Source organism: Carassius gibelio, chromosome B22, assembly GCF_023724105.1.
Source record: "Carassius gibelio isolate Cgi1373 ecotype wild population from Czech Republic chromosome B22, carGib1.2-hapl.c, whole genome shotgun sequence".
Classification (NCBI taxonomy): Eukaryota; Metazoa; Chordata; class Actinopteri; order Cypriniformes; family Cyprinidae; genus Carassius; species Carassius gibelio.
The window spans coordinates 34,472,328-34,495,748 of NC_068417.1; the positions used below are offsets into that span (position 1 = coordinate 34,472,328).

At 35.7% G+C, this 23,421-nt stretch overlaps 1 protein-coding gene across 2 annotated transcripts in view; it reads right to left on the reverse strand.

Annotated features, from left to right (window-relative positions):
* LOC127987351 (NACHT, LRR and PYD domains-containing protein 12-like) overlaps positions 1-23,421 on the reverse strand; it is a 795,441-nt gene that overhangs the window by 262,848 nt on the left and 509,172 nt on the right. The window contains exons 17-18 of one of the 2 annotated variants that reach the window (XM_052589640.1): positions 19,640-19,813; positions 16,056-16,229 (exon numbers count right to left, since the gene is read on the reverse strand). In XM_052589640.1, coding sequence (XP_052445600.1) covers positions 16,056-16,229; positions 19,640-19,813 — 348 coding nt within the window. The remainder of the gene's footprint in view (positions 1-16,055; positions 16,230-19,639; positions 19,814-23,421) is intronic. The other variant, XM_052589641.1, reaches the window with a different exon arrangement.

Below are 23,421 nucleotides of genomic sequence, written 5' to 3' on the forward strand. Positions count from 1 at the left end.
AACGCCCCTGCACTCCCCCCACTCACCATCATGAACAGCACTGTGACTGCAGTGGAGTCATTCAGGATCCTGGGAACCACCATCTCTCAGGACCTGAAGTGGGACATTCACATTGACTCCATTGTGAAAAAGGCCCAGCAGAGGTTGTACTTTCTCCGCCAGCTGAGGAAGTTTAACCTGCCACAGGAGCTGCTGAAACAGTTCTACTTCACCATCATTGAATCCATTCTCTGCACTTCAGTAACTGTCTGGTTCAGCTCAGCTTCTAAATCTGACCTCAGAAGACTACAGAGAGTAGTCCGGACTGCTGAGCGAATCATCGGTTCAACTCTCCCATCTATTCAAGAACTGTACTTATCCAGAGTGAGAAAAAGGGCTGTCAAAATCACTCTGGACCCCTCACATCCAGCACACTCCCTCTTTGAACTGTTGCCGTGTGGTCGACGCTACAGAGCACTGAGCACTAGAACGACCAGACACAGGACCAGTTTCTTCCCCCAGGCAATCCATCTTATGAACAGCTGATAATAACTGTGGAACACACTACACTATTTAAATTTATATACACATACACTTATTTATCTAACACACATACTTAGCGTACACTTATTTTTTGCACATAATATACATGTACATACATAAATGCTCATTGTAATATACCTGCCATACATTGTCAATTTGTATATTGTCATTCCTTACCCACCTATTTGTATTTTTTGTATTTTTTATTCCTTATTGTGTTTTTTGTTCTGTCGCTGTTATGTTGCACTGCGGAGCTTCTGTCACGAAAACAAATTCCTTGTATGTGTGAACATACCTGGCAATAAAGCTCATTCTGATTCTGATTCTGAAACAAAAGACTGTTTTTTTTAGAGGTAACTTGAAATTTATAATAATTATATAAATATCAAAAATTTAATTAAATAAAACAAAAAAGGCTTTATAAAATAATTTATAGAAATTATATAATCTATGGAAGTCAACTTATGGTCCTTGTTGTTTTAATGAGTTTTACATCATTCAGCCACTGGTTAAAGTTGGGTTTAGATTTAAACCTGCACTTGTGAATAAAAACTTTTAAAGACACAGCAAGAAATTAATACCAAATTCAAACTCTTTGTTTTCAAGAAGAATACCAAACCTGCCCTTCGCAGGATTCAACATCTCTGGACAATAACCGTGAACAGTGAAGTCCAGTGGTGAAGGTGTTCTGCGTTTATGTCTTTTACCTGCGCTTCAGCAAAGCTCACTTAATTCTTCAGGATGCAGTTTCTGTTTTAGTACAGCTCCATGTTTCATCTGACTCCAGTTTCAAGTCATCATTAAATTTAGACTGTATTTCTAGTTAAAAACTAATCACAAACATGGATTATGTATTTATTGAGTTATTTGATCATTCTGGAATCTGGACATCCCATACTTTCAATTATTCGTTCATCAGAGACCCGTTGTCACATTTGAGTCTCACATCGAGCGGAGGTCATGGATCTCACTTTCAGAAACTCTCCGGTCTGAACTTAGTCAGATTCACTACAAGGTTAACTTATATCTTCATAAGAAGGTTAACTTATACCTTCATAAGAAGGTTAACTTATATCTTCATAAGAAGGTTAACTTATATCTTTAAAACACTCGTCTACTGCTTGTTCAGAACAAAAATCTAGTTTGTTGGTCACTTGAGCACAACTTGATAATTCAGTGCTAGACAGAAATCAAAAGGTGTCTGATGATGTTCCTGTTGCTCCATTCATTAATTACATAATTGAACAATAAGAATCCCATCAGAATTAAATTCAGTTCTAGTTCAGATAAATGCTCTCGATCTAAGAGTGAGAGATGCACAGCTGACAGCAGTGTGTGAGAGATTTGATGCAGAGACGCACACACACTGTCTGATATTAATGAAAACTTCACTTATATATCCAGACCAGAAAACATAAAAGGATAAATCTTCAAATCAAAGAGCTGTATCAGGGTCACACTGGAGGGAGACGGTTAAACATTGTCACCAGACGCGTCCCTCAGCAGCAGAACACAAGTATGCAAACGTTTCTTCTCACAAAACAAGAGACTGCTGTGAGTTACACACACACAAAGTCAGCTCCTGAAGAAGAGATTCCCACACGACATTATCTTCTCATTCCTGTCAAACACACAGACGACTGCACTACAAGAGATCAGCTCTAAACACTGTTACAAACACCTCCTTTTGGGATCCAGGAGTCTTTTAATCAATGTTTTACTATGGCTAACAAGTCCTAATACTTAAAGTATTCCTGAACTCAACACAGCACACAAACATCACACAATTAGCAAAAAAGTTACTTTTCTCATTTCTCAAGTCAGAGATCTGTTTCTTTAAAATGCTGATCAGTTGTTACTATAAAATAGTCCATATATACAGTATAACTTTTGAGCTGCTGTTGTTGCAGAAGTAGACATTGTTTTCTGACATGTTGTGTTCACTCTGGATGGGTTACATGCAGGGCACGAGTTCTGAGTATGGGTCACCGTTCTTTTATGACACGTCACCACACCCTTCAGACAGGTTCCATTGGTCTGTGTATCCATGACAACCAGCTGCATGAACTTACTCATGTTAGGACTGTGTCTTCAGAACTGGTTTGACCAAACAACAGCTGCGAAGGGGAATTCAATCTTCCTTTTCATAACTGAATTTAAAAAGTTAAAACTAGTCTTGAAGAAAAATAAATAGATGACGTAAGTTTTTAAGACCTGTCTAAACAGTCCATGCAACTGGCCTCAGTGTCTCCACACTCAAGTCTAATTTTTCATAATTAACTCAAAGACTTTTAGCATTTACCATCATTTAGACAATTAAGCTTTACTTAAAATAGTCTGAACGTGAGGCGATAACTGAAGACATAACACTCACAAGAACTGGAGAAACACTTATTACATACCTTTACTGAGAAATATCCAAAGACAAACGATCAGCTCGCTTCGCATTGTGTTTTAAAGTTAGCGATCTCCACTGAACAGAAGAGGATTTGTCTAATCAACCGAGAAAGCAGTGCAGAGCATCTGAACGAGATGAAGCTGTGTGCTACAGTGTGGCATAACTGAACAAGAACTGAGTCAGGTCTGAGAGGTGGATAACCCGCCCTCTGGACACTTTCCTGGACACGTCTAGCCAGTCTCTGTGACTCATTAGCCTACGAGCACGAGACCTCGCTTTCACAGCGCGTGCACACCCCATCTCTCTCTCTCTCTCTCTCTCTCACACACACACACACACACACACACACACACATCAACATTTTCACATTTATTTGAATGAATTATATAATTTATTTCAATTAATTATCTAGCGAGAGATAGAGAGAGATGACAGTGGTGTGTGCTTTTAATTATCTCTCTCCACTAACAATTAATTCAGGCCCTGACGTCCTGGTGATTGATTTGGCCCATTGCCCGTTTATTTATTTATTAGTAAGGCTGTTATTATTATGATTGGCGTTTCCCCGCGGGCTCGTCGGCCGAGTAACGCAATTTCAGTTGTCTGTATGCATGTACTGTACATGTGGAAGAAATGACAGTAAAGCAGACTTTTACCTTGACTTATGCTGCAGGGCAGGGGTGTAGCTGGGGTTTTCGGGCCCCGGTGCAGGTTTTACCAGTTGGCCCTGTTTGGAATTTCATTTGTATTTTCATTCTGTTTATTTATTTGTGCTATTAACACAATGTTGACATTTTTTGTAGGTGTCCAGGTACAGAAAAAGTAAAATAGCACTGCATAGTCTTCACTGTATAATACAGTAAAACTAAAATTTATTCAGACACCTTCAACACTCCTCACATTATCAGTTTATTTGGTATAGTTTAGAAAATGGTAATAAAGTAATACAAGAACTCAGAGTATCAGAACGAAATCATCTTGATAAATGTCAGCTAACTTTGATAGAAAGGTATGTAATGGATTACATTATAATGATAAACATCCGATTTTTCACTTTAGACATAACCAGTAGTGTAGCCAAAAAAAGAGACTCTGGGTGTGCATATGAAAATCTGGTTGTGCCACATTTATTGTCAGATTACTGAGAATGTGTCCGTGGTATGAAAATATTCAAGGCGCTTCTGAAGTGAACAAGTCTTCAGAGAGTTGTGAGCAAGAGTGATAGAAACAGATCCAGCTATTGTAAGCGTTTTTATGACTCGTTTTTTTTACTTAATTTGACACTTTAGAAAGTTAATAAAGTAGGAAGTTGCGGTTTAGGGTCAACGATAACTTAATCTTATCTAATTTCAAAAATATTTGTAATAATTTCAGTTTATTTATAGGTTTTTGTTTATTTTAATAGCAATATCTGGCAGCATTGCATCGCCAGCATTAGTCTGGCAGTTATCAAAAAAGGCAACGGCTATTTACACTTAATGGTACAATTTGTAAGATATTTGCAGTAAAATATCCAAAAACCACTAGGCTAGTGTTATATATTTTTTCCAGCTGGTCACTTACTATATGTCTAATGTTTTCAACTACTGGTAAATCATGAGAAAATTCCCATTTTAAACAGTGACACGGGGCAGTGCATTCGCCTGTCGATGATGTTACCCTTTGTTACCGCCTTTACTGACGTAGAAACCACATGACAACAGTGTCGTGGATGAATGCGGAAGTAGCTTCGTGACAAACTCTACTAGAAAGAGATGCGTATCTCGCGCGTGTTTTACTCGACAGGTGAGTTGTTTTGATCCTCATCTTTACAGAAAACGTGTGCTATTATAACGATCAACAAGATTAGTATTGTGGGGCACCAAACGCAGGGCATCACGTCTCTAGACCCGCGCGAGGACGCGTCGCATCCATCGTCTGATCGTGTCTTTGCATTGACTTTGTGTGTAATCTACTCGCGCAAATCGTTGAACTCGCATTAAATCCCTGATTTATCTTTCCGTCTGATTGATGGCCGTCAGCGGTTGGGTAGAAGACTACAAATCCCATCATTCCATGATCCTTATTAGCGTCATCAAACCACGCGATTGTTATTGTTTTGATAATGCGCCCTCTCGTGGCAGGTCCTACAACCTGTGCCTTTAAATGCAAATAGCTTTACATGTTAAAATAGCAGAATTTTCTGCTATTTATAATACCTATTGCAAATAGTGGCTATTATCTGCACCTCAGTATTGTAGTGCATTATAAAACAGTATGCAATAATTAATGAGTGTAGATGTCAATTTTAATTCAAATTATTAAATGGATGCCACCTTATTGGGACAATAAAGCCCTCCCTACACCTACCCCTACCCAATACTTTATTTTCAATGTTTTGATTATTTACTTCATTTTCATTTAAAATAAATGCTTTTCTGATATGATTTGAAAAGGGAGAAAAAAGTTGGCCAAAAGGCGGATTTGGACCCGGGTCGATCACATCAAAATATATATGACACATGGTTTATCTTCTGTGCCACTAGAGGCGATGATTAGCAATGGCCTAAAAAATGGTCAAGCTATGACATTCGGGGAAGGGAAAAAAATAAATGATATAACTTGTCACAAACGTTATCAACGCTATCAAAACGCTGCCTAACACTAGTGCAGAGATCTGTAGAACAAGTAACTTAGGGTACAGAATGAAATGAAATACGCAAACACGGGCCATTACGAAGTCTAAGCTAGACTATTCAGCACAGTAGTTACATTTTCACAAATCATGCTATAAACATTCTTAAGAGCACTAGACAAAAGTTATCAGCTATATAATGGTTATAAATAAAAACAATAACAGCATTATGTATGGTTGCATGAATAATAAACAACTGATAAAATAATCCACCCCATAAATATACAGTAGTACATTATTAACAAACTTAATGTAATAAATAGGATATGATTTAAAAATGAGCATCCATCCAAAAACATCTACATTTCTGTCTCTTTTCAAGTGTTAGAAATATATAATAATAAGTTGTATTTATAGGGGTTATTATAGCACAGTTCCATAATAAGGGGTTTATTATAGAAACCCCCCGGATCTCACAAGTTTTCAAAGTCATGCTACATCTATGCCTGCAGCATGTCTATTCTGCGTCTTTACTCTCCGTCTTTTCTCTCTGTCTGACTCTTTCCTCCTTATTGGATGAACGGCTAGAATGAAAATCACTCACTACATCCGAAAACTGAAAAAGGCTGGCTTCAGAGGACTCATTCCTGGGTCGTGAGGCATCAAGGCACGTCCAAATTCAATGTTAGCTTCATTTCCTGTCTCTTGTGCCTTCCTTTCTGTGAGAGTTAAGCCAAAAACTAAAGATGGCGTCTGAAAGTTGTGTGTAAATGCATATTTCTGATCAACGTTTTCAACTTTTTATGTAATTTCTAGCGAGAAATTTATATTGCAGTAATGAAATATCCACTTAGTTATCACCAAAGCTATCTATCTATTTTGCCATTGATCATTAAACCGTTACACTGCCTGTCCGAAATCTATTTAATGTGGTGCCTTTGTGCAAAAACGCTGCCCGCAAAGTCATTGCCTGATATGGCAGCAAGTTGGCAAGTCACCTGCCTAAGGTGAAAATTGGTGGGCCCAGACCTAAAATGGTAGCGCCGTGGCTGGATGCGACACTGCTTCGAAAGTGACAATCCCTGTGTATCTACAAAATTTTTACACTCAAAATTTAATTTTGAGAATGAGCCATATTATTTATGCAAATATTTAGTTGAAGATACAGAACATATATATTTTTACATGTAGTTTGTCTCAGTTCTTTTGGAAAGCATTGCAGGACTGGATGGTAGAGAAGGCTGTGGTTGCTGATGGTTTCACTCAAAACTTACAAGATACGGAGACAAACTACATGTAAAAATATATATGTTCTGTATCTTCAACTAAATATTTGCATAAATAACATGGCTCATTCTCAAAATTAAATTTTTAGTGTAGAAATTTTGTCGATACTCAGGAATTGTCACTTGAACTATCGAGTCAGTGTCCCATCATCACTGAAGTTTATAAACTGCATTTTTCTTTTTAATTATTGTTTAAACCATTCAGGGTTCATGCGTTTTCCTGAAGACCGTGCACTCATGCACACTTGCAGCTCACACACGTAATAATGGCAGGTTCACATTACTCCGTTTGCAGTGTGTATGTGTTGTGTATTTTATCACAATCATGTTAATGAATTAAAGTGTTCACACTGCACACATGGTTGCGGTCTGGCAGTGCGTTTAGCACATTGTTTGCGTTAAATATGGACATGCATTGACACAAAAATCTAATTACACCATAAATGGATATCATTTAAGTCTACAGTGTTTCACAGCCAACACATAGGCTATGTTTTTTTGGCCAGGTTTAAAGGAAAAGAGCACTTTTGAAATTCTTAATTACAGTTCTTTATGAACTGCAGGATTGCTTGTAATAAAGATTTAAATGCAAAAATAAAGGCAGTAGAGCTGACTGTTTCTGTCAATGGTATGTTTTAATTTAGGATATTTTGCTTTAAAAACTTAATATATAAATCAAAAAGTAAATGCAAAATTAAAAAGCATATATTAATTGATGAAAGATTGTATTACTGTACTGTGTAAAACAGAATCATAATGTTGAAAAAGCATTTGAAGTAACAATATTTTGATTTGAACTCTGTGTTTGTGGTAAACAGGCGTGGATCAGGAGCAGAATCCTGTGTGAAAGCTGCTTCTGTATCACACATGAACCACATACACACTGTAAACAGAGTCTGTGTGAACCTCACATACAGCTCACACAATCAGGCTTGTGCTGTGTAACAATTACATGATTGTAAAACAAAAATACAGTGCATAATCAAACAATTAGGTTTGAAATAAAAAAAAAGCCCCCTCCACCCCTCAAAAAAAAAGAGAAAAAAAATCCTCTCACTTGGATGAGAATAAATGTCAAAAAATCTTGACTGGATAAACACTATAAATAATTCTAGGTGATAAAAAGAAGGCTTTAAAAAGATCATTATCAGCGATTGGATCAGCAGATACTGCTTTCTGTGATTGGCGAACCGCCTCAAAAATCCTGATCAGATCACCTCTACCTTTCGGACAATTTCACAACATGATTTATCGACTGCTACAAATACTGCCTAAAAATACTGATTTTGTTCACCTTTACTGTACTAATATTTTACATTGGCCTTTGAGCTTTATTGCATGTGGGAAAAAAAGACTTACCTTGCCAAAGCACTGACAAAATCTACTGAACTAGTGCTTTGTTGAACTTTACAAGCAACAATCAGAGGCAGTATTTGACAGATCTCTGATCCAGTGACATACAGGCATCGTCAGATTGACAGAACTGTAGTCTGATAATGTTGGGGATCCAGTGGAGGCATCAATCATATTTCAGGGTGTCTGGGGCACTCTTTATCACATCCCTGATAAAACATAGCACCAGTTCATGCTCTGATTGCTGTTTTAGGAGACCTCCTAGCTTGTCTGTGCCTAGAAACAGTACTGCAAAGAATGCCTTTTATAATGGAAACTAACATGCTTGTTTTTACATAGAAGTTATTACAAATAATGAGCACCAGGGGGAGGTATAGCACTAGATAGGAGAGAGATCATAAGAGATCATACCTGATTGAGATAAATAACAGAACAAACTTTTTGGGTAAATGAATATAGATTATATCATGATTTTGTCATATATCATGTTGGTGACGGTAATAAGAGAACAAACACAAATTGATTGTTTTCCATTGTTCAGTAAAGTGAATGATGTATGTATTTTAAGCTTCAATAAACAGCCTTCAATAACCTGACTCAAAGTTCATAGCTGAGTGCTGAACTTTTCACCATTATTCTGTCACTTTGCAGTTCACAGGGATTTCAACCTTTTTGCACTTTTTTCTTTTTTAAATCGCTTGGACACCCTTACGAAAGGAAAATATATTTACCAATATATTTCTTAAAATATATTGTGATATATTGTAATATATTATTTTCCCTTTTTATTTTCTAATATTCTATATATTTGAATACATTTAATAATATATTGATGATACATATATTATATAATATATTGCAAAATGATTGCCGCTTTCAATATATTGCAATATATTGGAAAAAATAAATATATATAAGAATATATGCCTAATATATTACATGATATTTTCCAATATACTGCAATATATTTTTGTTTCATAAGGGCACATTTCTCAATACTTAACTTTTTAAGGTCTTCACACAGTTCTCGTGGCCAAATTTAATCTTGGCAAAGCAGTTAATTTCACATTTAAAATGCACTAAAACACAGAAACACCACACAGAACAACAGATGTTAACACTAGCAAAAGCTTTTAACCAACAAACACATTTTCTCTCTCATCAGTGACCTAAAACCACTCACAACAGATAGTGTTTGCTTTACAATGTCTTTACAAAACAAGAATGACATTTGTCATGACACAACCCAGTAAACATTTGGATGTCTTTTGACCGTTGAGAAGATGTCCTTCCCGTCATGGTTGAAAAATATTTCCAAAATGAAAGTTGAACCGACGTCTTTGACGTCTTCTGGACGTGAACTGCACGTCTTTTCTGCATGTCCCTGGACGTCTAAATGTGTCGTCTTCTGGACGTCTAAATATGTCGTCTTCTGGACGTCGTTGTCTTCTGGATTTTTAAATGCGTTACTGCATAGTTTAAGTGTATGTATATATAAGTCGCATATAAAATAATCACACACCCACTGTGTAACATTGTGAAAGGCAATCAATTATGTCTTGAGGTTTAACACATCTTGACAAAAGTTCAAGATCGGTCCAGTCAGACCTGAACGTCCATAAAACATCTTAATCAAGAGTACATCACTAACAATAACACATTATTTGTGGACATATGCAAAAAACGGAAGCATGTTCTGATTTAGTACATTTTATTGTTTTTGAACAGTTTAGCATCTGTTAACCAAACTAAAATACCAATTACAAAATACTGAATTATTATATAAAGGGATAGTTTACCCAAATATGAAAATTCTGTCATTTACTCACCCTCATGTTTCAAACCTGCATACCTTTCTGTGTTCTGACGATATTGTTTTGATGTTTGCTTTACTGGGACAGTGACAAATCTTCAAGATGATAATCTATTTAAAAAATTGTTTTTCAATGTAATCTTTGTATTTATTTTGGATTTCTGAAATAAGTTTACAGGCCTACCATTTTCATCAGAAATATGATTTAATTCGGGGCATCACTGAATAAAAAGTGCTGAAATACTCAATCTTGAAGTCAAAACTCAAAAATGTCTATTTGCGCAGTGTTTTTTTTTATTAATGTTTTTAATATATAATAATATAAATCAATATTAATTGCATTTATTTTTAAATACATTAATCATATAATATTAAGAAAATTATTAATATTTGAACATGTGGCATAAACACCTTGCAGGAGCCATTGTTGTCATGTAAAGTTATTCGCTGTCAAAGTGACGCCAAAATGAATGGGAGTCAATGGGAATGTTGTCAACTATCCTTTAAACAAACTACAGTTGTTTGGCTCATTTCTTGTAACCTCCACCCCAATCTCTTCCTGGAGCGAGGTTCAGTTGTTCTGCTATTGCTGCTTCCCATTCAGAGTCTCCACCTCTTCACAGCCACTGAGGCAAGAGAATACATTTCTTTTTAAAATAAAAAAAAATGAGATAAATGACATGCACTTATTTTCAAAATATCTCTATGGTCTACAGCTAAAAAAAACAAAACCCTTGGACCAAGATGAAATAATCATGAATTATACATTAGAAGAAAGGTAATCAACAAGCATTAGATTTTATTTTTATTTTACAAAAGGTGTTATGCTTTAATTTGATGCCCATGAGAAACACTCAGTGTAACTGTGAGAAAGTGAACAGGACATTTCTGATAAGACAGGAGGGCTGTGATGTCCCCTGAATAATTAATTAAAGCGTACCAATAAAAATTACATCAATATAAGTAACTTTTAGCCTTCTAACGTTAGCTAATTTTAGCCATACTCAGTGTATTTCAGTTGACAATGTAGGTATCATTTCTCTTGGTTCCTTTGTGTCAAACAAGTAAAACTCAAGTACGTTAATCAAATAATACAAAATGTACTTACCCCACAGTAGATTTTATATAATTTATATCGATACATCTCCCTCCAAGGGTCCTCTTCGAGTCCTCTCCTCTCCTCGTGGTTACCTGCTCAATGTACCGGAACTTCCGGAAGAAAGCGAGATCTCGCAAGATAATCTATCCTATCGCGGGATTTTGTAATATCACGAAATATCCAGGTGAGAAGGAAGTCGACCGGAAGTTGAAGTTGGCCGCGTGCCGCCATCTTGTAGCAGAACTTCACTTGCGTTAGCATTCCCATTGACTCCCATTCATTTTGGCGTCACTTTGACAGCGAATAACTTTACATCTGAGGCGTTTAAAGACTCAGTTTGTCCATTATTTTTTTCTAAAGATACACAACAATGTATAAAGGGCTCCATTACCTTCTATGTTACATTATGGCCCCGTAGAAACAGTTTTTGTAAAAATAGGCTAACGATTGCATCATAACCACTCAACTCTCTGTCGCATTACCGTACAGACAGGAGGAGAAGCTCGCAGGCAATTAACTTAATATGGCTTACTGGCGTTACATTTTAAAATACTATACAAAATAATTAATCAGAATACTTACTCCTGCTCACTCACGACAAAGAACTCCCCGCTCAAGCTCGCAGTCTCTGCAAGATTAACGATGGCAGTTTGCACGCACAGCTACTAGAGGATTTACATCTGTCAGACAGGTTGCTGACGTCATCAAGCTTCGTTTGAGTCTGCGCATCAGAAACGGAAGTGCTAAAAATAGCTAAAAATGGGCTTCACTTGTCTCAATTGAGTTCCAATGGGGTCGCTGTGTCCATTTATTTTACTGTCTATGGAAATATATTAGTATGTTTTGTGTCTACATCTTGGCAGCACCGTTTTGGCAATTACATCCAACTCAGACATTGTGACCGGGTATATATCTGTTTTACATGTATATGCATAGATTCCATAAAAATAATAACAACAAATACATAAAACAGGTTGAAATAATGACTAAATTGCAGCATGGCTTTGCAATCACCTAAGCACACTGGGCACTTTTGTGATTATAATTTTTTTAAACAAGATAAAGTGAATTGCTTGGACATCTTTTCACAAACCATGTCGAGATGTGTAAAAGAAGTCAGTGGACGTCTATTCACAACCTCTTTAAAACCTCTTAAAAACTACTTGGTGCACTTTAATTAATTATTGCAGTATTAATCAAGGTGTAAGCACAGCTTTTGCATATTCCACAAGGATTTCACAGAGGGTCATGATGGACGTGTAACGCACGTCCTCTCACAACCGATTCCAAACGCGGGTAAATATTGAACTACACGGAGCTAATAGTCAAAGAAACAATTATACATGAAACCCCATTGAACTATAAACATGTACAAACATATCTGAATGCATTTTTAGGAAATGTTCTGTTACATATTTCTACCGATTTATGCCGTCCTACTGCGACTATTTTTGGCCGACCACACGACGTCGCCGTCGGACCAATGTTTGCTGGGTACTGCTTATAATTCACTGCAGTCTGTTACTTGTTTACTTGACAGTAAAATAGAGAAAAAAACTACATTGTCTTTTGTAGAGATGTGTAGAGAATGAAAGACAAACGCTTGTGAAGGTGTAACATCAATGAGTGATATCTAACTGTTCTGATACTATTTGATTTATATTTTATGTTTTATTCATACAGTTTTTCTCAGTCACTTTGGTGCATTTCTCAAATCAGAAATGAAATTCTCAAAACTACTTGTACAACCTCCACATCTTCTAGTAATTTATACACATCATAAAACCATTTTCTCATTCTTTTGAACAGGTTGCGATTGCTTTTGTACATTCATGCAATTGATTATGCACATTTATCTGTGGTTTCCTATATTATCAGTTGCTAACGTCATGTCGCTCAAAGTGTATTATATAGTTTTCTGTGCAATAGTCTTACCCCTTAAAACATCTAGTCTTTAGTTCATCTTATAAGTCATTAAATGCAAAATGGTTAATCTAGTTGTCATAAACTGCCAAGCACACTTTTTATATTTATTTTTACACATTATTAGACTTTTTGTGTCAATTTGGCATGACTTGTGCAAATAAATCTTTACTAATGAAGAGAATGTAGATGATAAACAAATGAAAAACCATTTCTCTGAAATAGCTCAAAGGTTCATCTCATGAATCTTCAGTTAGAAGGCTTATACTGTATAGACAGAGGACAACACAAGAGTTACACATTCTGAAAATTGACTTATTTTCATCTTTGTGCCCATATTTCTTTTTCCTTTTCTATATCACAGTGACATTGTAAAGGTTTATTTTTTTTTGTTTTGACCAGACCACTATTACAGTTTTTCTCAATTGCTTTGGCTCAGTTCTCAAATGATTTTTTTATTTCCCAAAACATTAAGTTCAGATCTCTGAATAATTCGCTTCTTTTTCACATCAGATTGGAATTCCTTATTAATTTGAGCAAATTGCAAATGCTTTGGCACATGTGTGCAAAGAGTACATACAACTGTCTGCAGTTTGGACAACAAATAATTTCATATGGCTTGTTGATCAAAACTGATGATTCGATTCTCACTTACACTGTCAAACACTTCAGAACTTCTCAGACATGTTTTATTGTGTAAGCCATCACATTCAAAACAATCTATTCAATTATCATAATTAGTATACATGAATGTATATTCTAAAATATATCTAACATTGAAATTATTTGTAATGTCTGCCAAATTGGCACATGACCTCTAATTGCATTCGCAATCTAATTGCAAATTACCTCTAATATGAATCAACCATTTAACCATTTACGTAACCAATCAACTTTGGGAGTATATATAAATATATATATATATATATATATATATATATATATATATATATATATAGATTGCCCACAGCACAATCACTGCTGTAGAAGTTTTTGAGAATGGAGGACGTTCACAACCTATATATATATAGATTGCCCACAGCACAATCACTGCTGTAGAAGTTTTTGAGAATGGAGGACGTTCACAACCTTGAACTGCAGCAACATGCTCGTGGAAGAGCAATTGGAAGGCGTGTAAGAATACGCGGTGGTGGTAGAGGAAGAAATAATCGAGGAAGTGGTGGAAATAGAAGAATCAGAGTTTTTTTTTTTTTCCATGAATGTTATTTGTTGTTTGTGTATTTGTGGTAATACACAAATATGAAATGTAAAGTGAAATCATGTTACTCTTGTCAGTTACTTTACATGTACAGTAAATGCACTTGTATTGTGTATATACACATAAAGTACAAAATAAACACTGTAAAAATACAAATGTTCATAGACTTCTTTTTTTTCTACATGCTATTGACTTTTCTCAACAAATATGAGATTTTTTTTTAACTCCATAATTTTCATGGTTGACTGTTGTGGTGAAAAAACAACTAAACATTTTGACCAGTGTGAGTCACACAATGACAAAAATACTTTAGATTTTGGTGGCCTTGGCCAAATTATTGACACAATAACTAGGTTTTCAAGCATGAATTAAATGTTTTGGGTGAGTAACTACATTTTGCAGACATGCTATAAAGTTTTGAAGTTCCTGCAAACAGTTGTGACATTTGCACTCACAGTTTAGAGAATGTTAAGACTGTTTCGAAAAATGTGCCAAAGCAATTGAGAAAAACTGTAAAAGTATAACTGGGAATTCAATCCAGTCTCTTTCAGTCAATACCCCACATACAGTGATGTGTAAATGTGTACTTTTGAAATGGATATATGGCATACATAAGCATATGGCATACTGTTCAATACAGTAACTGCCATCCAAAATGTTGCTATAGTTTACATCAGATTATCCCTCCAGAGTAAACTGTTATATTGACAACATGACTAAACAATTTGACTCTCTTATCTGTACACAATGACACAAGGACTTGTCATGTTCATTGACACAGATATTTATTTTTGAGAGATGAACTAAGGATTTTGAGAAAGAGACTGGCTTTTGCAGGTATTCCATTGTGTATTGCTATTTGTATGAGTTGTTTTGAAAAATGCACTTACTGTTTTGCAAATCTCAAGGATGATTCGAGAAATGTACCAAAGTGACTGAGAAAAACGGTAAAACTGTAATTTCCATGGTCTGACTGGAAAACCAGGACTGACACTCACCCAAAAGAGTAAAGGAAAACAGGAAAGTACAGCTTTTGGGCCCATTTCTCTTGCATGCTTTGTGTGATATCTGTTTGGTATTCTCTTCGTCCAAGGGAACTTGTGACAACACAGGAATCCAACGTAGCAATCCTCGCTTAAGTGTGTGATCGCGTTCATCTAAACACGGGATAAAGATCATTCTGGATGATAGTTTTCACTCAAAAGCACAATCTGTTTAAGTCCACATCATATTAAACTACTCTGCTAGAAACACATCTTATGTAGTTCTGACTGCAAATGTTTATTAGAAACTGATATATTGACTAGTATTGTTGTATTCAGGTCATTATTAAACTCTACATTCAGATTTGCTGCTGCATAGACACACTTTACCACCTGTATTTCATCTTGATCCTCCTCTCAGTAATATTTCTGTTTATTCTCATGTGTTTCCAGCTCCTCTGTCCATTCTCACTATTGTCAAAGACTCTGAACAATCATGGAGCTGGAAATGTGTTCATCCTGCTGTATTCAGTGATGAATGTGACAGAGGCGATTCTCTGCTGGTACGAAGGAAAGAGTTGAATCTTATCCGTCAGTGTCTCTGATCTCAACAACAGCTTCTCTCGTCCTCTGGAGGTGAATTATCAGGATATTGCACAACAGATACTGAAATTATGCATTTTAATGTCCAGGTGACAGTCTTGTTCAAGACGTGTTGTTTTGATTGAGTTGTTTGGAGCTTGTGGAGTTTCCACTGTCAAATATTGTACAATAAAGAGAAAGATAAAATACACTAAGATCTGCTTTAATACAAGATAATAAATGAAATTGACTCAATAACTTACAGTAGTTTCTTCAGTTTACAGTGTGGATCCTCCAGTAGAGCAGAGAGCAGCTTCACTCCTGAGTCTCCTGGTGTATTACCACTCAGATCCAGTTCTGTCGGGTGTGAGGGGTTTGATCTCAGAGCTGAAATCAGAGCAGCACAGCCTTCCTCTCCAATACTGCAGTATCTCAGCCTGCAGAGAGTGAAGAACATGAATGATCTCTGAGACTGTGTTTAAGTTTTAGAGTAAGAGTGTTTTTGTGTGTGTGTTTGTATGAGCTCTACTTTTTCTACACACCAGGATCAGTGCTATAGAGATTTTAACTTGCCAGCAGCTAAAACATTAATTTAAATGAACTCTACCCACATGATTCATGATTGTGATGCTGAGCTAGTTTATAATATTATATAGGTGATAATGTTAAAATAAGTAACTTTTTTAGTATAACTATGACATATATTTTACTTGCGGTTCGGTTAACTTAATTCGGATTGAGTTTAAATATTATTGTAGCTCTATGTTTAATCTGACTCTAATTTTCAAGTGATTATTGAATGTAGAATGTGTTTCTAATTAGTAACTAATCATAAATATTGGTTAAAATTAATTGAGGTATTTGATTATTCTGGACATCCTATTAATTTGTATATTTTTGGGTCTTGCTTCTGGTCTCAGTTCCTTCCAGCTATTTTTAACTGTACAAAACAGCTTGTTCAGCTGCTTGATATTACTAATTGGTGTGTCTTACCATATTATTTTAATTTATTATCTTAATTATGAACACACTGGTTTGTAGTGCAAACAGTTTTACCGTTTACTGCGCTTTGTAATTCTCATTATTTCCTTATCGCAGCTAATGAATTAGAAGTCTCACTCATCACTTACGTCTGCATTGAAGAATAAGGTGAATACTTTCAATTATTGATTCATCAGGGACTCGTTGTCACATTTGAGACTCAAACCGACCGGAGGTCATGGATCTTACTTTTACAAACTCCGGTCTGAACTTAGTCAGATTCACTACAAGGTTAACTTATACCTTCATAAGAAGGTTAACTTAAAAAGTTAAGCAAGCGCGGAAACGGTCCTGCCGGTGCGCGCTTCCTTTATGCATACACTTTCATATCAAACTGTGAAATAAACTATGTGCAAGCAGTGTTGTGGTCAGTTAATTCATGGAATTACCAAAAAAGGTGATTAAAGCTGACTTAAACTGTGCATGCATGTAATATATTTTATATATATTATATACAGGATATATTTATATATATATGTATGCACATGTCTATGAAATCAGCCCAGCACTGTCTCACTCATCTAACACATCCTATTCAACTCGTCAGTTCGTGTTTATTTGAGAACTTCTGTCAGTGAACGCCGCCTGCAAAACACTAAAATAAATATCAAAGAAATAATTCAGTTAAAGAAAGAAGACGCCTAAATAAGAAAATTAAATACACCCTGACTAACAGACGCGAGCGCACAGCGTGAAAAAATACTCATTATAGTCAGTGATGCTACACTGGATGCAGCACAACGACATGATAAATCCCCGTCCGGTCTGTGAGGTACACAGAGTTCAAATGTCCTGTGTAGACACTAAACAGACTAAACCTGTTGCGTCGCGGTGGTGTTGCGTCCGGTTTACTTTTCCGCCACCAAGCGAGATCAATAACTCCTCATCTGCACGTGCTCTCTTTGAAATAGGAATCGTTGCCATATTTCTTGTTACCATTTTTATTTATCGCTGTCTTGTTTGTATTTGGCCAGTTTGGAGAAAGCCTCACCAAACCTGACCAGCCAGCGTTTGCGATCACGAGAACTTGTGCAAACGCGGATGGGTGACATGACTGCAGATGGCTCAACACTAAATTAATGTGCTGAATGCATAAACTATTTTCCTGCACTCAAATCTGCCAATCTAAAGGAAACGCTGTGTTTGAGGTAATTTGAAAATTACCATAGACTTACAATTTGCAACTATTACACTTATCACACTTATATACAAAATTTTGTGTTATGCTTGCCATAGAGGGTGTGACGTCACATGCACTACCGCCGGTGGCAGTAGACAACCGCGGTGGCAACCGACCACCGCGGTGACGCAGTTGTCACAGCAACCGTCACAGCCCTACTTATATCTTTAAATCGCTCGTCTACTGCTTGCTCAGAACAAAAAGTGTAGTTTGTTAGTCACTTCAGCACAACTTAAGTCAGTGCTAGACAGAAATGAAAAGGTCTCTGATGATGTTCCTGCTGCTCCATTCAACCATGAGCCTTTAGTCTGTTCTGTCCTGGACACAGATTTGAGGAAACATCAGCCTCCACATGATTTACTAGTCATGATGAGTCCAGGAGACATCAGAATAAATCAAATCTAATGTTTTATTTGTCAGGTAAGAATGTATTATGCTAACTACATAATTAAACAATAAGTATCAAATTCAGAGATAATAAATACATAACATCAGTTGCTCAAAGATTAATCTAAGAGTGAGAGGTTCAGACCAGACAGCAGAAAAAGTAGCATTTATTAATGCTGTTCCTCTTATATAAATACTCCTCAAACAGAGTAAAATGTTCAAGATTTGGTGCTACAGTATGTAGAAAAACACTACAGTGCTGGTTTTATACAAGGCTCCATCAAAATATTGCAATGAATACATGCAAATCTGTTATTTATGGATTAGAGAAAGATGGTCAATCTTGTAATTATTTATCTGTATGTTTAATTTAGTGTATGACAGTAAAAGTTTGGACACACCTCATTCAAAGAGTTTTCTTTATTTTCATGACTATGGAAATTGTAGAGTCACACTGAAGGCATCAAGGGCTATTTGACCAAGAAGGAGAGTGATGGGGTGCTGCGCCAGATGACCTGGCCTCCACAGTCACCGGACCTGAACCCAATCGAGATGGTTTAGGGGTGAGCTGGACTGCAGACAGAAGGCAAAAGGGCCAACAAGTGCTAAGCATCTCTCGGGGAACTCCTTCAAGACTGTTGGAAGACCATTTCAGGTGACTACCTCTTGAAGCTCATCAAGAGAATGCCAAGAGTGTGCAAAGCAGTAATCAAAGCAAAAGGTGGCTACTTTGAAGAACCTACAATATGACATATTTTCAGTTGTTTCACACTTTTTTGTTATGTATATAATTCCACATGTGTTAATTCATAGTTTTGTTGCCTTCAGTGTGAATCTACAATTTTCATAGTCATGAAAATAAAGAAAACTCTTTGAATGAGAAGGTGTGTCCAAACTTTTGGTCTGTACTGTATATATATAATTTTCTTCCCTCATTGTCGTTCTTAACCTGTATGAGCTTCTTTCTCCTGTGAAACACAAAACATTTATAATTTGAATATTATTGGTAACCAAAGTTTGGGCACCATTGCTTTCCATTGAATGGACACAAACATTTCTCAAAATATCTTCAGAAATATTTTCCACAAATAATGTCATACTGTTTTGAAATGTCTTGAAGAAAAGTAAAGTGATGACAGCATTTTAATTTTTGGGTGAACTATCCCTTTAACATGAAATGTTTTTGTTTGGCAGTATTTTCACACAGTTTTTTGTGTTCAGTAATATAATAACACTCACCATAGCTTCTCCAGTTTACAGTGTGGATCCTCCAGTAGAGCAGAGAGCAGCTTCACTCCTGAGTCTCCTGGTTTATTACCACTCAGACCCAGTTCTGTCAGGTGTGAGGGGTTTGATCTCAGAGCTGAAATCAGAGCAGCACAGCCTTCCTCTCCAATACTGCAGTCATACAGCCTGCAGAGAGAAGAACATGAATGATCTCTGAGACTGTGTTTAAGTTTTAGTGTTGGAGTGTGTTTGTATGTGTGTGTTTGTGTGTTGTACTACTCACATGATTCACAATACTGAACTAGTTTATCATTATCATTCTTCAAACCTTTTGTAGTATTGTACATGCAATAATGTTAAAATATTAAGAGTAACATTGCAGTATACAGTAACTACGACATATTACTCTGGTGTTTAAGTTTGTGGGGAGGTTGAGTGGGCAGGTGTATTTGGAAAATAGACATCACTTTGTGTGTGTGTGTGTGTGTGTGTGTGCACTTTGGATGGGTTAAATGCAGAGCACAAATTCTGAGTATGGGTCACTATACTTGGCTGTATGTCACGTCACTGTCACATACTGGTGAGTCTTTAACCTCGAGTGTGAGATAAAAGGCCATTCTTGCCACCTCATATTTTTCTATACATTTCCATATCCCTGTGGAAGTTACATTCAATATTCCTTTGTCTGAAATCTCTGAGAGACTTGTGTCTTTATGCTGATTGTACTGTAATACTGGTGTGCAGTAACCAGAGAAGCACTTCCAGATTCTAGCAGTCACTGCAGCTGTGATATTAAAAACATCAAAATATTGCAATTAATTAGATGTAATTAAATTTATTTGTTCATTACGTTTATTTTAACCCTCAAGCATCCTTTAGATAGCGGCCCTTAATTTCTCCTTCAAAAGTCTCAGCTATGATCCCATTTGTTTTTTCAATAAATGTCATATTACTGTCTTCAATAAAATAAAATCTAATGATTTATGCATTTTTTGTGGTTTTTGGTGTTTTTTATTATTTATTTAGCCCTGAAAGTACCATATTTTATGTTAAATATTCTTATTTTATGTAATATTTAACATTTCACAGGCATTTCTTCTTTCAAACACAAACCACTCAAATATGCAATACTTTATATTTACTGAGTGCTGATTTTGTTCTGACTGTTATCTATAAGATAATAAGGTTTCTGACTGTCAAACGAGATGCTCAGTCTCATTTAACTTTATTTGATAACATAATTTATAAATGTAACTGTACAATTTAACGTAATTATAATAGGTTTGCATTAATTAAAAGATCTGTGTTTGCATTCAGGTGTGTTTTTATCAAGGTTTATGTTTTCTGCAGCATAAATCATTATCTGTCTATAAGCAACATTTATAATGTTACGAATTATTTTGCATTAATTATCAGAAAAAATGAGTCATGTATTAATTTTATAATTTTACAGCCCGTTTTTTTTAAAAAAATGTTTGATGCAAAGTTGTGTAAAATATTAAAATATATGGTGTGAAAAACAATGATGAAACAAACTGATGTATGTGCACAGTTGAGAAATGGATACTTATGAAGATAAATTGCAGCCCACGTCTCACAACGTAAATATTTCTTTAAAAAAAATCTATGTAATAAAAACATTTTCAAAAATAAGTAATTTGTAGTTATTGGTGAGGTAAAAATACACTATGTAGCTGTGTGTAAACACCATGAGTTCAACTTTCTTTTCGGGAACATATAGTGTATTTAATTAATTTACTGGACCCAAACATATACGCAAGTTTCAAATCCACTGGTGGCTCAGTTCACATTTAAAGTATAGTAATAATAGCAGTGTGGATCTTATTTGCATTTGAAGTGATATAATAAATCATGTAAACATATAGAAGGTAATATTTGAATTTCTCCGGTTCTCTGCACTGATGTCTAGCACAATCGGAAGTATCTATGCACACACTCGCAAGACTGGAAATCCAAGATGAAGGAGATATGCAACTAGCCCATTGAGTTAATAATCATACTGTATGGAGGACCAAACCTGCAGAAATTAAAAATAAATAAATATATAGATAAATAAATAAATGTAATAAAAGTAAAATAATAAATACAATAAATAGTTCATTTGAAATAAAATGTAATCCTGAATTATATTTTAAATTCTTTTTTCTTTATGTATTTATTTTACATGTATTTTTATTCTTTTTAACATTTATTTATTTATACTTTTTTATTTTTATATTTAATACATTTATTTATTTTGACATTTATTTATTCATGAATTTATTTATTATATGTATTTATTTATTTATTATATGTATTTATTTATTATATGTATCTATTTATTCCTACATGTATTTATTTTCAGATTTATTAATTAATTTCTTTCTTTTTACTTTTCCGTGTGCAACATGTAAATGAGGGAGGTGGTCCTTGTGGATCGCAGGTGAACCATTGGTTGAGAGCTCACACAGAAGCCTCAGATTTGTGAGTGTGTTGTGCCCATTTCTTTATAAAGTCTATTGTTGTTCCAGATCAACTGGAAATATCCAGTATATTTTCACAGATTCACATTATTATTTCTAATTATTTTAAAGCGACTGAATTCAGTTATTTATCCTCACATTTACATTATTAAACAGGAAATACATGCTGATCAAATTCAGAGATTGTGTGTGTGTGAGTGTGTGTGTGTGTGAGAGAGAGAGAGTGAGTGTGTGTGTGTATGAGAGAGAGTGTGTGTGTGTGTGTGTGTGTGTGACAGAGAGGGTCTGTGTGTGTATGTGTGACCGAGTGTGTGTGTGTGAGAGAGAGTGTGAGTGAGTGTGTGTGTGTGTGTGAGAGAGAAAGTGAGAGTTTGTGAGTGTGTGTGTGGGTGTGTGTGTGTGTGTGTGTGTGTGTGTGTGAGTGAGTGTGCTCTAGATATGAGCTCCTGTTAATTAATATAAAATACTGTTGTTAATTGAGGCAAAAGCTCAGAAAAAGCCTATGTTTGAACACTTTTGGAAATGTAAGAGAAGAGAGTACAGAAAGAGCACAGAAATGGAGCGGTAACTTTAAATCTCTTCATGGAGGAACCGCAGCTGTGACTGACAGCAGTGAGAGCGATTGATCCAGAACAATCATCAGTACAGCAGCGAGACTCAAGAAGAGACTACACTGCCTTCATCAACACATTACAGTACGCTATTAAGAAGATTTATATATATAATAGAAATATATTATATACATTATTTTTATTAACAACAATTACCAGCATTATTTAAATCTCAACTGTCAATAGTGGAAGCATTCAGCGGTTGCCATGGAGATTGTTTATCCTGCACACATTAAAGGAGATAAAAGAAAAGCCTTTACACAGACAATGCTACATGAACATCCCGAATCTCTTTATGTTGATATGACTTCCCAAGAAAAGAGGACAAATCTGATCTTCTATACAGAGAGAAGCCTCATCTGGAAAAGTGTTATTAGTCAATATTTCCCCTACACTAAGAAGAAGGGAATCTGTAAAGGATGTCAGATCTGCATTTTTGAGTCAGTTGATCCCTCCTCCCATTTCCAAACCATCAATCTGTACAACAGTGGAACGGTCTTAATTCAAGGAAATGAAGCTAGTCTCTAAGCTTTTGAAAAATCATTTCCCCTTTTAAAGCAGATAGTTGAGGAGGAAACAGAGGAATCTGAGGATGAGAATGAAGTGCATCCCTACTCTCCGGTCAGCACATCTCCAGCCCCATCTGATGAACTGATCCCTGAGCAGACCACACACACACACACACACACACACACACACA